This window comes from Camelina sativa, chromosome 9 (assembly GCF_000633955.1).
Source record: "Camelina sativa cultivar DH55 chromosome 9, Cs, whole genome shotgun sequence".
Taxonomy (NCBI): Eukaryota; Viridiplantae; Streptophyta; class Magnoliopsida; order Brassicales; family Brassicaceae; genus Camelina; species Camelina sativa.
The window spans coordinates 33,369,143-33,386,102 of record NC_025693.1 but is presented as its reverse complement, the minus strand read 5'-3'; the positions used below and the strand labels follow the sequence as shown (position 1 = coordinate 33,386,102).

Here is a 16,960-nt window from a genome sequence, read left to right as displayed (position 1 = left end):
CTAGTACAAGTACCAGTGGAGCTCCAAATGTTGGTCATCACTAATAAGATCTTGGAAGCTCTTCTCCAGCCAAGAATGATCTTAAAAGAACTAACGCACTCTTCGGTTGGAAGAATGGTACCTCATGGCCGGCCCCTCTTACCGTCACAAAGGTAAGCCCATCGTATACTTCTGTACGTCCTCCTACCTGATCTCCGGAGTACCAAGGGTACCAGCGAGTTTTCACCGCAAGATTTAGTTTGCTGAGGGAAAATCTAGTCGCAGTCACTGGAATCACCGAATCTGTATCGCCGCTGTATTGAGAAAAATGTTATTATTAAATGACCAAAAGATATGTGTTATTACTTTTGTTACATATCTTCAAAACTAGTTTTTAATATACCTGAAGACCCAGATCCTTAGACCAGCAGCAATGAGTTCCTTGTATATCGGCAACATTGAATTGTCGGAATCTCTCCAATTCCAGTTATTAAACACCGAGTCACTGAAACAAAAAAAAAAATGTTATTTATGTTTCCTTTTTTTTTTTTTATATTCTGGTTCTAATAAAAATATAACTTAACTTGAATCATTTCTTCGGTTACGATTTGGTTCAGAAAAAGTCTTGTATCTTGTATTTGTTAGATTTTTTTTTTAAAGAAAGAACAAGTGAATTTTTATATTTGACTAGTTAGTAAAATGTTATGTGAATTTTCATTAATTAAATTACTAACCACAATTGTTTAAAATGATTGTAGCACTAAACAGTTATTTTTGGTTCGAGTCAGTTCCATTTATATAATAATTTGACCGTTCTAATTCAGTGTCGATGAGCATTGAGAATACCTGCAAGCGGTCCACTTATATGGAATGATGACAGTTTGGTTAGCGTGCATGGCTCGTTGTACCTCAGGCCGGTTATAATATATCTCGGCGTAGTTTTCGGTACAAGGGTCATACTCATCTACTAAAAACCGTTTAGTTATATGCATATTCATCATCTCCACAAACTTGGTTTGGTTCGTTTGACGTTGTTGTAGTGGTACACACTTGGGTGTATATATGCTGTACTGATCTATGTCGCCAAAGTCAGCCGCAGCGTTATAAATGGCTGAGTCACATTCTTTCGAGAATCTATCTGCCGCGAAATCGCAGTTTTGGAGGATGGAATTGTAGGAAGTGTCGGAGATCATGGCGTGAGACCACCAATATGTTATGGTCCCGAGTTTGTCGCTGTTTTTGTCCATCTCTGGGTTTCCAACCTTATAAGGAGAGATTATGGACATAAATTCATATTTTCTTAATTACAAATATGGGCTGGTGATATAGTTTATAAAATGTGATAAATAGACTTTTTTTTTTTACCATGAAACCTTTGAGATTGATAATTGGTTTTTTTGAGGCGTTATTGTACTCTTGAATCTTTTTGGCAAGCTGAGGAACATAATGACCTGTTAAGATAGACGTGAAAAAATATTAATACATAATGGCATGTTTTGAATTGCTGCCGCTATGATTAAGACTTGAGTCTTGGTTTGTATGTTAGAGTATAACCTCTTTTTCTTTATATCTCGATAAACCAATATATTTCTACAGTTCTAAATTATTTTTTTAGTTAAATTTCTATATCGATAAATGAAATAAAATACTATAGTCTACTATTAATTTATTAAGGTTTTACTGTATATAGTGACATACCGGCGTAGCTTTCACCTACAATGTAGAAATCTCTATATTGGTACTGAGGAAATCTTGACATCCATTTAATTAGAAATATCAAATTTTCCTGAGCTGCAACACACAGAGTTAATGAATCACATAATCAATATCGTGAGCTTCGTTGTATAAATAATAAAATAAACAAAGTGAATCTGACCTGTACGTTCGTCTCCAAATTCTTCGAAATCAGAGCTTGTTTTGGTGTATGAAAACCCAACTCCAACGGGGGATTCCAAAAATAATAGGTTTGCCTCTGGTATCACACATTCACAAATATTATATACTAAGTGAGTATTCCATAGATAAAGAACAAGATTAAAAAATTATTGAGTACCTGTGTTCCAAGAAAAGTTGTTGAGATAAAGACTGCAACCAGTTTTTGTGATCCGAAATGGTCCAATCTCCTCCGACGCTCCATAAGCAATCGACGAGCAGCCAGGTCCTAGGGAGTTAATTACATACAAATTGAAATTAATTAACGATTATATGTATATAAACAATTAATGCTTTTTCCTTCTACTTATTCACTAAAAAGTTGAACATAAAAAAAGTAAAGTGTCAACATATATGTAACATTTTCTATGTAAAGGAGAGATTTATATATCTTCCAATGTGGTTTTATTATGGGCCATGTCATGTGCATGGTTTTGTCATGCTTTCTTACCGAATGTCAAAAGACTCAAAACAAAAGAGAGATGCAATAAATGAGAAGTTGATGTTTGAAAGTGATGAGAGTGCTTAGATAAATATAGTTAATACATATGTTTAGTTTAGCCAATCATAACTTTGCTTTCTTTGTGTTTGTGGTCCTGCCTGAGTAAAATCAGGATCTTCAATTGAACGACCCTACTTTTAACTTCTGCCGGCTTTTGTTAAGTTAGTAACAATTTAAAATATTTCATGATTAAAGAAACGAATTATGTCCCTTTCTCTTGTTCAATCCTTCTTTACCCAATCTTTAATACTAAAATTTTAAATCATTTTTAATATAGTACCAAATAAAACATGTTTCTTGAAAGGGTCCTATACAAAAAAAAAAGCTTTCAAAACTCCATTTTTTGTAACTTTATTCGATCTATGAAAAATGCATATTAACCTTATGAAGTCAAAAATAATAGCAATATAACTTTTACAGTTACATAAATAATATTTTAAAAATTTTGATTTGGATCATTTATCACAAAACGTTTGATTTGATATAACATTTATCAACAGTTTACAAATTTGACAGTAATAATGATAGATCATATTACGCATTGTTTTTGAATTTTCAGAATTAACCCATATTTTTAGAAATGGGAAGTAAAAATTTACGATTTTAAAATTCTGTTTTGCAGAAACCCCTTATTGAAAACCATAGTAATCAAGTGGCCAACGCAATATATATCCACACATTATAGCGAGTTCATTGCGCTTTGACAACAGATCCAATACTACTGTTACTGTACCACACACGGATCCATGGGACATATATAATATGATTACTCGCGTAATTTAATGTCTTAAGTATATGTTTTTTCATGCTTGCCCTTTGTTACTTTTGTTTTAGTTATATAAAGGTTTGGCTACATTTGCTTGTATGCTCTTAATATATATATAGTATTTACTATTTACGCCGTGAAAAGATAGTGAATACATGTTTTTATATGTCGGTGTCGTGCACATGCTCTGACGTCTGAATGGTCAAGATATGTAGATATGTGTAGCCGCCAACAGCATATTCCAAATGTTATTCCCTTACGGGCTTATTTTAGTGAGAAAGTGGACATTTTCTCAAATGCACGCATGATTGGAGTAATTCATATTAAATGAGAAAAATACTATGAAACTAGTAATTCCATGTTTCCTTTATGTTTGTTTTATAACAACAATGGCATGTTTCACTTATAAGACTCATATTGGATTGTTGATGCTGTTTTGGTGGACATTGATTTGCTTTAATCACAATTAAAAAACTATGATAAGACATAAAGTATTGGTATAATATATGTATTTTTATATTTTACTTTTAGGTAGTCTAATAAAGAATACGCATGTTAATGAGCTTTGACGTACGCCTCCATATAACGTTGACGAGGATAAATATATTAGAAGAGAATTCCCTTATAATCAACTCTTCAAAATACAAATTTTATATAGTAGTATCGCAAATGTATAAACATTAGGAATTTAGGATTCTTTGTGTGTGAAGTGAAACCTAAATTTAAATCTTTTCACAAGATCTCTAAGTAACGGAACTATATTTATTTAAGAAACCCTAGTAACTGACCTAAATTAATTTAAGAAACGAGCAACTCAATATATGGTCAGCCAGGAATATAAAACCATTACAAACAATTATTTCTTATAAAATTTTAAATTATATTTGTAATCTTTTATTTTTGAATAACTATGAAGGCGTATGTCCGTTTGACATGTAAATATCATGTCAGACCAGAACATGTAATATAGCTAGTTTCTTCTCAAATGCAATTTTTTGTTTTTTGAAAAACTGAAAGATTCTAAAACTCATATATTCTTTCAGGCCTGAAACCTAATGGATTTATATAGTTTTCTGACTTTCTCCCAAATGTCACTGGAACTGGCGAGTTGTAAGCTTTGTTTGAAATACTTTACTAGTTGAGCTATTGACATTTGATCCAAATGCAAACTTCTCTTGTATTTGTTTCTATTTCATATATTTATTATGTTTCATAAATATATAATTAACATATAGTTGTCAAAAAAGAAATATATACATATAAACTAAATAACCATAACCAAATTATAGTCATTTTTTAGTTTGTCTGAAGGATCAATTCAAATTGTTTAAATTTAACCCAAAAAAGGAGTAAAATAGTTTTAAATAGTTGCTAAGTTTCATGAATTCCTAATAATCAATGGGTAATGAGTGTATTGGTATATATCTTTTATTTATTATTCGTATATATATAGATCTCTTATATTTCCTAACATTTATGTTGACATTGAGTATTTTAATTTTGTCATTTGTACCGAATCGAGTTTGAATACAATGGTCCACTCGGAGATGAATGTATTTGCCGAAGCATATTTTTGTTCAGGTTCAAATAGATCTAGGAACTAGAATTTCAATTTCAAAAAGAAAATAAAAATCACAAAAAAAAAATATATATATATATATATAAGGCTCTTATGATAAGAGTATGAAGAAACACTAAAGACATGTGTGTGGATATAAAAATATGAATGGACGTCGGGAGGCAAAATAATCTAACCTCCATTAAGCCAAAGAAGAAGTGGTTTGGTGTGAGTAGACTGAGATGATGACTCAGTGAGCCAGTAGAAGAGTGATCGACCGTGTGATTCGTTTACTGTCACATAACCCGCAAACTGTGAGAATCCTACTTTTGGTTGCCCTGGAAGTGATTTGATCCTGTCCTCTTCTTGCTCTTTTGATGATGGTAATGTTGATAAAGTTGATGTTGATGAGAGCACTAGTAGAAGAGAGATTAAGTGGGTTCTTGCCATTTCTCTTTCTCTCACTCATTCACTACAGTGTGTTTTTTCTTCTATTGGTTTATTGTTCGATCGATAGAATGGTGAAGGACTTGTTACTACCACTAATTTTTATACATATATGCGTGTGTTATGTGTATGTATATATATTTTTGTCATGTATGGGAGAGACATAAGGATGGATGGATGGGGTTTTGGAGGGTTCTTGTGTAATGTGTTTTGGTGAGTCATTCATTGCACAATGTGGACCATCTTCTCTCTCTCTCTCTCTCTCTCTCTCTCTCTCTCTCTCTCTCTCTCTCTCTCTAGAAGAAAAAAAATTATTATGCGCCTTAGTAAAATAATTTGATTACGAGTAATGTGTATATATATTAATATATATACTAAGTTATGTGTCGTCCTTCTGTCTTTCATGGTAATTGACCAATAGGTGTTACAATTATAGACTCCATCATCTATTAAGAAAAGGAAAACTATGCATATCTAGTAAAGAGCAAAAGTAATTTGTATTTTTCAAAAATGAGATATAAGGATTAAAGAAACAAAAAAAAAAAAACTTAATGGCCATTGATCAACTGATAATTTTAAATAATGTGAAATATTAAAATAACAATAGTGGATTTTAATTAATAATTTATCATTTTTGTTGCTATTGGGATATCCTCAATATTGTTTACTCAAAGGTATTTTCGATTAGTGTTTTTAGTGTCGTATCAAAAATGTAGTATTGTCATATCTAATTTGGAAGATAACTAAAAGATACGTCGACTACATCTCATATTTGTAGACAATTCCTTGTACATACTCTTGTTACCCCTTCCATCATTGTGTTATGAAAAAATTATGAAACATTCTGCCACAAGTTTCGTATCTCATGTGTTAAAAATGGATTTCCTTTAGTTGTGGACGTAACCAACAACATTAGGTCGGTGAACAACGTAAAGAAGTGTCTTTTCGCGTTTCCAGTTACTTTCTCACATTTGCTATCACATATAGGAGTGAAAGGAATTTTCTTAGGTAACCAAGAAAATATTTTATATATTGTGGAAGTACATGATCGAAACCCATGGTTGTCGCAGCGGCAGACCTATGTGGACGTGAGGGGGTGCCATATGATGAACCTTATTAAAGTTTAAAAAAAATTAATGGTGTATTTGATTAATTTTTGGTGAAATAGTTGGTCAAAAATCATGCACTACTGTAGTTGGTCAAAATCATGCACTTTTGACCCCCATTCGATTATTTTTTTATATATAATTAATACCAATTAGTCGTTAATAATTTGTATTATGACCTCCGTAAAATTATTTTTGGGCGTGCCACACTTAATGCCTGACACCACCGGGCAAACAAACTTTGATTACACTGTGCTCTTGCGGAAAAAATTATACTCTATGAACGGCTTTCTAATAATACCCAAACGAATCTATGATACTACATTTAAAAAACATTGAAGCGGTCAATGCATGATATCAATGAACATTGCGTATAAATGGAAAGATGGATAATGATTAGTTGACTGGGATCCAGAGCTCTACAAATTATGTAGAACTGACATACCCATGTCACACTTACTAGGATAACTATTCGATTTTTGTTATTTTTATATTCTAATATCAGCAGTTCTACATAATTCGTTTGTTCTGTAAATATAGAAATTGTTCTATTTTGCTCTACCCCATTTACTGTTTCACCCAAATGTATTAGTATTTGAAACCACTCTTAGGTTACATGAAGTCTTAACTCTAGAGTCGCGATTTTAATTAATTGATATTAATTAGTAAATATCAGAGTGCAAATTTTTGTCATCAAAATATATGATTTCATTCTAGTGAGTATACTTCAAGTTTGGTTGTTCTATATGTCAACAAATAATTCTTTTGCATTAATTGGAAACCTGATTTAGTTCCAAAAATAGAAGAATTTAATTACTCAAAAGATATGATAATAAGATCAACCAGATAATTATTTATTTGCCTTCAGATTAAATATGAGAATATACATTTTTATATAAAAAATAAATGAATACATACATAAGAAGAAAATAATCTAGCAGAAAATGAAACTGATAATTTCTTGGCTAATTGGGAAGATTTGCATTACATGGTCTACAAGAACAGATTTGACCCCAAAATCTGGTTCGATCCTCCGGACCTTGTATAAAACCCATTTGGCTCCAAACCATAACGACCAAACTTTTTTCTCGTCTAAAGAGTAAAAAACAAATTATAGAGAATTGGTCGTAAGTTTTGTTAGAGAAGAAGAAAATGGCGTCTTTGATTCCGATTATGTCACTAATGTTTCTCTTATTTACCACATTCTACCACTTTGGTGAGGCTAGGATCATTGCTGTGGGTGGATCATTGGACGCATGGAAGGTTCCAGAATCAACCAACCACACTCTTAACCATTGGGCTGAGACCGTCCGGTTCCATGTCGGAGACTATCTCTGTACGGATCAAAATCTTTCTTCTAGTTTTTTTCTGAATATTTTGATCTATATGACAGTCCTGAAAAGTGACATTATTACCATGGTTTTCCAAAAAAATCCATTACCATTAAATCGGTTTAATTGTTAGCATTTTCTTATAAAATTTCACTTAGGTTAAATACTTGGTGCTACCATAGTTTGGTCATGATGGTTGAGGTCCGGATGTTAGTTATTGTTAAATAGATTTTTAGTCACTGAAAAGAGTTTAGTTTGAATAGAATAAAGTTTTAAGTTGGATTTGGTTCTTTGAGATATGTAATAATTGTAGAGAGTAGAGACCAAACAAGTATGAAGTTTCTTGGTTTGAAATTAGTTGTGTTTTTGGTAATATATAATTATTGGTTTAAATCGATATGTTGACAAGTAAATAGTCCAAATCATTTACATATATTCATTTTTTAAAATTATGTAAGAAACTTAAAACCCATTTCAAATATATACTTTACAAAAACAAATGCATGCGATAGTAAACTAAGCTTTATTTTTAACATGCGACAGTGTTTAAATACGATGCCAAGATCGATTCGGTGTTACAAGTGACACAAGAAAACTACGAAAAATGCAACATGGATAAGCCTTGGAAAGAACACAAAGACGGATACACAACAGTAAAACTCGATGTCTCAGGTCCTTACTTCTTCATAAGTGGAGCTTTGACCTCTAACTGTGCTAAAGGTGAGAAACTAACTGTCGTGGTTCAGTCACCTAAACACCCGCCAACGCCAAAGCAAGGACCAGCCCCAAAGCCATCTACTTCTCCGGCTGCTCCAGTGCCGCCTACCCCTTCTCCAAAGTCATCTACTTCTACGGCTCCTGCGCCAGCTCCGGCCAATAGCCATGCAGTTGGGTTTGTTGCTGGAAATGGCATCTTTTGGGCCTCGACTCTTGTTTCTGTCTTTGGGCTTGTTTTCGCTTAAAACTTTAGATCGTTTCTTAAACGCTATCATTTTGCGATTTTCATCTAATAAAAAATGTATTTATAGATTAAGGGGGTAATTTTAATATTAAGTTTCTGAATCGTTTTATAGTTTCGTGACTTGGTGTTAATATATATCATCACCACAAAACTGTCACTTTGAAGGGTGTGTTTAATCCTATATATGGAATAATTTGTTATGGGTTTTGCTATGATTTTGTTAATTTTGATGAGTTAAGTTGTTATAATCTGTTGTAAAATCTTCCCAAATCTCACTTAAAATAACAGGATTTAGATATCTGTGTTTTTAACTAGAAACATCCTCTAAAATCTCCTAAAATTATTAAAAATTGAAATGCTTAAAATAGTTTTAATAATAATAAAATTTATTTTAATTATTTTTCAAAATAATTGGTGCATTGAATTTTGGAAGAAAAAAAAATATGTAATTCATCCTTTTCATAAAATTACAAAATGTTTTGATTCAACGGTTTGACTGGAAGCATGATGGCGATAGGCAATAGCTAAAAGACTAATAATTTTTGTTTAGTCCAAAACAAGGTGAATGAAGGTACAGATGAATAATAGGTTCAAGCCTCTAAACAAGGACTAAAGAAAAAAATATTAAAACAAGGTCATGTTAACTTTGTTATCCAAATGGACTAAAGTGATGACATTTGGTGCAATTTTTACGTTCTCACACTATTTCTCATCCTTGACCCCATCGCTGTTGGTCACTCTTTCAAGTCTTTTAATTAGAAGCCCCTAATTCTACACGCGAATATCTTTTTTCTAACTTGAATGTTTTGATCTTCATCTAGTTTTGCATATGTAGTCCACATCAGCGGCCAATACTTGTTCACTCACTCCTTCTAACTTTAAACAGCTGCAATTTGTTCTAGCAATTCCATATATCTTAACTTTCAGTCGTTAGCTCACATAGTCACATTATTGTTTCTGCATTTTCAACCACAACTTTTAAGAAAACATGGTACTCTCTTGGACATCCAATGATATCAAACTCCTCTAGTTCTCTACCTAGTCCTAGAGAATTAGAGACTATTGACAGAACTTCCTCTAGAGACTTTCTATTTAATATTCTCTCCGTTTCAAATATAGGATGTTTTAGTTAAAACACGCATATTAAGAAATAATTACTTTAAAAAAATTTAACCAATTAAACACAAGACTGTATAATATAAAATATAAAATTTATCTAAAAGTTGCATAGAAAATTGGAAACATCCTATATTATAAAACAAAAATTATTCTTTAAACATTCTATATTATGAAACGGAGGGAGTATTCATCTTTCCAATTTTAATTTTCTTTAGGGGTATATGTACTTTTAAGGAAAAATGAGAAATTTGTTTTTCTATGTATTTACACAAATGGGAAATATGATAATGACTACTTTCTAAAAATTATTAGTCTGCCCATTTTTACATTTCAGGATATGAGAAAAGAAAAAAAGAAAAAAAAAAGACGGCAGAGAAAACGGGTGGGGCCCGACCCGGACAGCACCGAAGAAGAAAGTCAATTTGTTTGACAGAAGACAGAACCTCTTTCTTCTTCACTTCTCTCTTTCTTTGTCCGTTTTTATTTTATTTTTATTCTTTTTTTTTTTAACAACTTGTGTGCTCTTCTTCTGCTACTTCCGTTTCTTCTTCTTCTCCTCCTCCTTCTTCACCGTCGCCGTCAGATTTGACTGTTACTGTAAGTTACTTCTTCTTCTTTTATGTTCCTCCCGATCTCAGTTCCTGAACATTATTGGACTTTGCAATTTGTTCCTGAATTCGGTTTTGTCTAATTTAGAAATAAGTTCTGTTCATTTTGTGTAGCTGATAAAGTTTCGATTTTTATTTCTGGGTTGCAAATTTCTTCCTCTTTATGAATTTGGGTCAATGATATCATGGATTACATTAGCTCAAGTAACCTAATTTCAGAACTCAATCGCTTGATTTGTAAAAAAAAAAACTTCTCCTTGTTTCAATTAGGTAGTTGTAGCTGAAAAGGGTTAGCTAGTGATTCTGTTTTACAAAAAAAACAGGTTTGTAGGATTCATGAGTTGAAGAGTATGTTTGATACTTGTGGTTCCAAAAGAGTCAAATCTCAAGTCATCAGTGGCCAACTCGAGAAGTTTGTCAGGTTTGTTTAATTTCAACCAATCTTTGAATCTCTAATGAAGCTGTATGGTCAAAAAGTATTGAGCTTTTTTAAAAAACAGGTTAGATAGTATGGACTCGAGGTACTCACAAGGTTCTGAAGCTGGTCTAAATAAATGCACATTGAACATACAAGGACCTAAACGTTTTGCTCAAGGAAGCAAAACATCATCTGGATCTTTCAAGAAAGGATTTAGAAAAGGATCAGAAGGACTTTGGTCTATAGGTAGATCAATCGGACTCGGTGTTTCACGCGCTGTGTTTCCAGAAGATCTTGAAGTATCAGAGAAGAAGATATTTGATCCACAAGACAAGTTTCTTTTGCTCTGCTACAAGTTGTTTGTAGCTTCTTGTATACTCGCAGTATCCGTGGATCCGCTCTTCTTGTATCTTCCTTTTATCAACGATAAAGCCAAATGCGTTGGTATAGACAGGAAACTTGCAATTATAGCAACTACGATAAGGACAGTTATAGATTCGTTTTATCTCTTTCATATGGCTTTACGGTTTAGAACAGCTTATGTTGCTCCATCGTCGCGTGTTTTTGGTCGTGGAGAGCTTGTTATAGACCCTGCACAGATAGCTAAGCGGTATCTACAACAGTATTTCATCATTGATTTGCTTTCTGTGCTTCCTGTTCCACAGGTATTACAACAGAACAGAACACCAAACTACTCTTAAGTTTTCATATTTGCTTTTGTTAATGTTCATTTTGTTTTGTTCTCTTAGATTGTAGTTTGGAGATTTCTCTTCAATTCAATGGGTGCAAATGTGTTGGCAACCAAACAAGCTCTTCGATATATCGTGTTAGTTCAGTATATACCGCGTTTTCTTCGAATGTATCCTTTAAGTTCGGAGTTGAAGAGAACAGCTGGTGTATTTGCTGAGACTGCATGGGCTGGTGCAGCTTATTACTTACTACTCTACATGCTCGCAAGTCATGTTAGTATTCTATTTCATGTACCATACTATTTTTGTTGAAGCAATATGTTTTCTCATAAGTGTTATGTGTATGCAGATTGTTGGGGCTTTGTGGTATTTGCTTGCTTTAGAACGCAATAACGACTGCTGGAGTAAGGCCTGCCACTTTAATAACCAGACATGTGCCAGAAACTTCTTGTTTTGTGGTAACCAAAATATGAAAGGTTATGCTGCTTGGGACAAGATTAAAGTTTCGGTTCTTCAGCAATATTGCCCTGTTGATGTCCCTGAGGATGAAGAACCTCCTTTTGATTTTGGAATCTACTTAAGAGCCCTTTCCTCTGGCATTGTCTCATCTAAGAACTTTGTCTCTAAGTACTTCTTCTGTTTGTGGTGGGGGCTTCAGAATCTTAGGTAATAATATGCAAAAATAGATTTGGCTTTTATAGTGTCACTTTTTCGCATTAGTAACTTTGATTTCTCCTTTGCAGTACACTTGGTCAAGGGCTTGAAACGAGCACATACCCTGGAGAGGTTATATTCTCGATAACACTTGCTATTGCTGGACTTCTACTCTTTGCTCTTCTCATTGGAAACATGCAGGTAGAAAAAGAGCTTTGTTTGGTTTTTTTCTTATGTTTGATGATTTCACTGAGTGGAGTATGAAGAAACAACGATATGATCTTTGGCGTTTTTGATAAATTTCATGACAGACTTATCTCCAATCGCTAACTATCCGGTTAGAAGAAATGCGAGTCAAAAGACGTGACTCAGAACAATGGATGCATCATCGAATGCTTCCACCAGAACTGCGAGAACGTGTCAGACGATATGATCAGTACAAGTGGTTGGAGACGCGTGGAGTTGATGAAGAGAATCTTGTTCAGAACCTCCCAAAGGATCTTAGAAGAGATATCAAACGTCATCTCTGTCTCGCCTTAGTCCGAAGAGTAAGTTTCTTTGTCTTGTGTTCACTCCATTAAACATCTTATTCAAAAGTCATTCTAATTCTTTTTCTTTAGGTTCCATTGTTTGAGAATATGGATGAGAGGCTGCTAGATGCAATCTGTGAGAGGCTTAAGCCATGTTTATTCACTGAGAAGTCTTACTTAGTTCGTGAGGGAGATCCAGTCAACGAGATGCTCTTCATAATCCGTGGTAGGCTCGAGAGTGTAACCACTGATGGTGGGAGAAGCGGATTCTTTAACCGCAGTTTACTTAAAGAAGGAGACTTCTGCGGTGACGAGCTTTTGACATGGGCACTTGATCCCAAATCTGGTGCTAACCTCCCATCCTCAACAAGAACCGTGAAGGCCTTAACCGAAGTAGAAGCTTTCGCTTTGATAGCCGATGAGCTGAAATTTGTGGCGAGTCAGTTCAGGAGACTCCATAGTAGACAAGTGCAACATACTTTCAGATTCTATTCACAGCAATGGAGGACTTGGGCTGCTTGCTTCATCCAAGCTGCATGGCGACGGTACACAAAGAGGAAGAAGTTGGAGCAACTTAGAAAAGAAGAGGAAGAAGAAGAAGAGAGAGCAGCAGCATCGGTTATAGCAGGTGGAAGTCCGTATAGCATCAGAGCAACGTTCTTGGCTTCAAAGTTTGCGGCTAATGCACTTCGTAGCGTTCACAAGAACCGGACTGCGAAATCTGCTTTGTTGTTGTCATCTACTAAAGAATTGGTGAAGTTTCAGAAACCTCCAGAACCAGACTTCTCAGCTGAAGATCATTGACCACTTGTACACAATCTCTAAGAATACTTCCAACTCAAGATTCCAATTTTTTTTTTTTGTTTATAACACCAAAATATTGTAATATAAAGGATTGTTTTTGATTGCCCTTAAATCTTTTTATTACATATGAAAATATATGTTTTTCAAATTATCCAACCAATTTTACATCATTTGTTCATCATTTAAACTTGCTCGGATCTTCCTTTCAGAAAGTTTTTGCAGAGAGTTTGCCATTTCTCCCGTTCTGGTTCCGCGTTCTCCATCGTTGCCTTTGCCTTATCCGCATAATCTTGCTGAGAAAAGAAACAAGGAAAAAATCAAAAAGCTTCCAAGAAGACAATGGAAATAAAGATATAAGAAGAGCTAACAAACCTCCATCAACTTCATATTGACGACGCGATCAATGATCTCGAAAAGAATCTCTTTGTTGTACTCAGGATGTCCTTGGATGCAGAGGAAGTGATCTCCAAAAATACACATCTCCACGTTGCATTTGTCTGAATAAGCAAGCAATGTAGCTGATTCAGGGAGTTCCAACACTTCGTCTTGGTGGCATTTTATGATGGCTAGTGATTTCGGAATCTCGGTTCCAAAGTAACCACCCGGTTTCACAGCGTCTTGAACCATTGTTATGGTTCTTAGTCCCATATCCACACCTCTACTCGCTCTTCCTACCTTCCCTCCTTTGATTCTACATAGTATCTAAGTTTCAACAACAAAGAGAATGCATCATTCATCACCAATCTTTTAAATCAATCTGTTGCAATTATGATTTACATTTCAACATTATAAACACAAGGACGATATTAACACAAATCCTTAGACTCCACGTTATGTCGCAGTTTCTTATATATAAAATATTATTGTAAAATGCTAATTATTTTTCTGTAAAACGATTAAGGTTTTGGATTCATTATATTAGGGATAATAATGCAAATGTATAACAAAAACAAACAATCAAAACCTAAATTAGCATCGATGATTTTTGATAATGCATAGTGTAATTATTAAGCAAATTGGTTTAAAAAATGATATTTTTGGAAAATGGGGGTTTAGAAAAGAAAAAAAGAAAAAAACCCTAATTTAAGTATAGGATCGATCTAACGGATGAGAACAAAACCTGGTGGCCGAAGCAGATGCCAAGAACCTTCTTCTTCATGTCGTCAAGTTTTTGGCAAAGAGAACAAAGCTTAACGATCCAGTCATCGTCACCAAAAGCATCATGAAGGCTTCCACTGATAACAAAACCATCATATTTATCTAGATCCTTATCCTCCGGAAACTCACCGTCGATCACACGAAACAGATCCCATTTCTCACCCTCTTCCCCAAAAGTCGAAACAAACACGTTGAAATATCCACCGTACGTCTTCTTCACCAACGTTGAATCGCCTGTGGCCAAGAACAGAGCAAATCTCTTTTGCTCATTAACCATTTTTTGTTTTTTTTTTGTTTTGTTTTGTTTTTGGGTTTAGAGGATATAAGATTTTGGGTATGGTTTTAAAGACGGCTAAAAAATCGTAACAGAAGCCAGCAACTAGGAGTGTTTCGTTGCGTATTAGTTGTGATTGGTGATAACAACAAACTATAAATATTATATTTTCAACCAGAGGAATTACATCTTATTATATAGTCATATAAAGAATTTGGATGTTTATGAGGAGAAAGTCATATAAAGAATTTGAATATAGTCATATAAACAATTTAATTACAATATGAGGAGAAAGTAATGAGATAAATAGCACAAATGGAAGGTGTTTATATTTTTGTGGGGATTTTATGTCTTAATGACAGATTCCAAGTCAATCAACAACATAAAAGCTGTATACCAAATTTTTTTGGAAACGCATTTATAAGAGATTAATGACTTTTCTTGTGTTTGTAAGACTAGAGAGAAAAAATAAAAAAAAAATTCCGAAACGTTCTTGTAGCAAATGCACTGAAATCATATGACTTGGAAGACAATGATCGCAGTACGTGGATCCATCTATGACTCTATGTATATAGAACACGTCATTTTACAGACACATCATCCTACTGTACAATATTGATGTGTTAATATATAACTTCATGTACTGTATTAACTTCCGGTAGTGTTACATAAACTACAAGTTGAAGAAACTTGTAAATTAGTCAAAGTTTTAGGAGTATAAAGAATGTTTTGGGTTACCGAGGATAAAGCTTTTATATGAATCATTATGGATGCATACACATATAGTAATAAATAATATAGAGTGATAAGTAGAGTTGGTAAATATAATAAATACCCATATGATATTGTGAGACAAATAAAATTAAAATTAGTGATTCAAACCAATAAGGAGGGTTGACCTTTGAGGAAGTTTTTGCTTCATTCTTTTCCATTGTTTCCTTTGACGTTCCCGCAAAGTCTTGCTGCATATTAGGGTTGGTTTAAGTGAAACCGACCCACCAAAATGAAACTAACGTAAACTTGTTAGCTTTATTAGGTTGACAGCACCTTTTCTTGAAAAAAATTACAAAATCACAAAAAGTGGAAAGCTCAGAATGCAAAGGCTTTTGAAAGCAAAGATGTTCACCCAATGGATTTCATGCAATTGGCGATTCAAGATGCATAAATTTTCTTCATAGGAAATGCTCGTGAACAAAGCTTTAAGCTCGCAACCGGCTAGCACGGACGATGCAAGAACCTCCCATGAGGCAGATACAATCGTATGACAGCTTGATGGTTCATGGACAGTCAATGATAGTTTGAGTGGACTTGGGCGGGGATAGTCTTCTCGAATGATCATATTCTTAAGTTTGGTTTGAAAGGTTTTCTGCTTATCTCTCCTTCACACAAAAATTGAGTCGCTTTTGCAGGCAATGAAGTGTTTTATTTCACTCTCGCTTACTAGTGTTGTGTTCGAGACTGATTGCAAGGACTTGACCAGATTGGTTGAAAACATTGTTTCACTGAAATAAATCCCAACAATAACACTCATAATTATTTTACTTACCTTTTAATTATTGAGACACGGATGTTACAGTTCCGGTTATCTTGACATGACCAGAAACTAAATTACACGGTTTACACTTAACCGGTTCTATACATAATCTAATAAATACCAGTAAATATAAATTCTCAAATAATTAAATAGATATTGAAATAACAGTACTCTAACACAAATACAGTTAAAAACTTAGAATACTAAATAGACAAAAATTCTATCAACTCTCAAGTAATTGAACTATGTTCAAATGGGATGACAAACAATTAAATTGTAATTTTTATGTTCATTAGCTCCCTTTATAACAAAAAAAAAAAACAATGTTATATTTTATCTTCAACATTTGAAAAAAATGTACTCGTATAACATATTGTATATCATATATACATCTTACATGATATGACGAAAATACCAAATAAAATAAGGTTTTACTGCAGGGTATAAAAAAGGAATTGGAAGAATGAGGGCGTCCACATGATCAATGGGGAAATCGCAGAAAGAATAAACGCACTCCGACGAAGATTTGCCGCCCTCTTTTACACACCTTTTTTTTTTCACTTTTACACTTTTACTTTAACCTTTACTTT

At 33.7% G+C, this 16,960-nt stretch overlaps 5 protein-coding genes across 5 annotated transcripts in view; 3 read left to right on the top strand and 2 right to left on the bottom strand.

The window, feature by feature from the left end:
• On the bottom strand, nucleotides 19–5,239 carry LOC104713838 (serine carboxypeptidase-like 22). Its single transcript, XM_010431051.2, has 8 exons — nucleotides 4,935–5,239; nucleotides 2,033–2,140; nucleotides 1,856–1,951; nucleotides 1,678–1,770; nucleotides 1,345–1,430; nucleotides 826–1,241; nucleotides 383–484; nucleotides 19–293 (listed from the first exon to the last, which is right to left on the bottom strand). Exons 1-8 carry the CDS (start codon nucleotides 5,185–5,187, stop codon nucleotides 41–43), a joined length of 1,407 nt encoding a protein of 468 aa, XP_010429353.1. The 5' UTR covers nucleotides 5,188–5,239; the 3' UTR covers nucleotides 19–40.
• Nucleotides 7,402–8,618, top strand: LOC104713837 (early nodulin-like protein 3). Its single transcript, XM_010431050.2, has 2 exons — nucleotides 7,402–7,626; nucleotides 8,165–8,618. The coding sequence occupies exons 1-2, from the start codon at nucleotides 7,443–7,445 to the stop codon at nucleotides 8,581–8,583; spliced, it is 603 nt and encodes a 200-aa protein (XP_010429352.1). The 5' UTR covers nucleotides 7,402–7,442; the 3' UTR covers nucleotides 8,584–8,618.
• On the top strand, nucleotides 10,172–13,585 carry LOC104713835 (probable cyclic nucleotide-gated ion channel 6). The gene is made up of 8 exons (XM_010431048.2): nucleotides 10,172–10,298; nucleotides 10,633–10,730; nucleotides 10,810–11,392; nucleotides 11,477–11,689; nucleotides 11,766–12,082; nucleotides 12,160–12,271; nucleotides 12,382–12,618; nucleotides 12,691–13,585. The coding sequence occupies exons 2-8, from the start codon at nucleotides 10,660–10,662 to the stop codon at nucleotides 13,402–13,404; spliced, it is 2,247 nt and encodes a 748-aa protein (XP_010429350.1). The 5' UTR covers nucleotides 10,172–10,298; nucleotides 10,633–10,659; the 3' UTR covers nucleotides 13,405–13,585.
• LOC104713836 (gamma-glutamyl peptidase 5-like) lies at nucleotides 13,571–14,962 on the bottom strand. Its single transcript, XM_010431049.2, has 3 exons — nucleotides 14,525–14,962; nucleotides 13,777–14,106; nucleotides 13,571–13,697 (listed from the first exon to the last, which is right to left on the bottom strand). The coding sequence occupies exons 1-3, from the start codon at nucleotides 14,837–14,839 to the stop codon at nucleotides 13,587–13,589; spliced, it is 756 nt and encodes a 251-aa protein (XP_010429351.1). The 5' UTR covers nucleotides 14,840–14,962; the 3' UTR covers nucleotides 13,571–13,586.
• Nucleotides 16,064–16,960, top strand: part of LOC104715922 (probable LRR receptor-like serine/threonine-protein kinase At2g23950) — a 7,768-nt gene continuing 6,871 nt past the window's right edge. Inside the window, exon 1 of the mRNA XM_010433285.2 lies at nucleotides 16,064–16,095. Coding sequence (XP_010431587.2) covers nucleotides 16,064–16,095 — 32 coding nt within the window. The remainder of the gene's footprint in view (nucleotides 16,096–16,960) is intronic.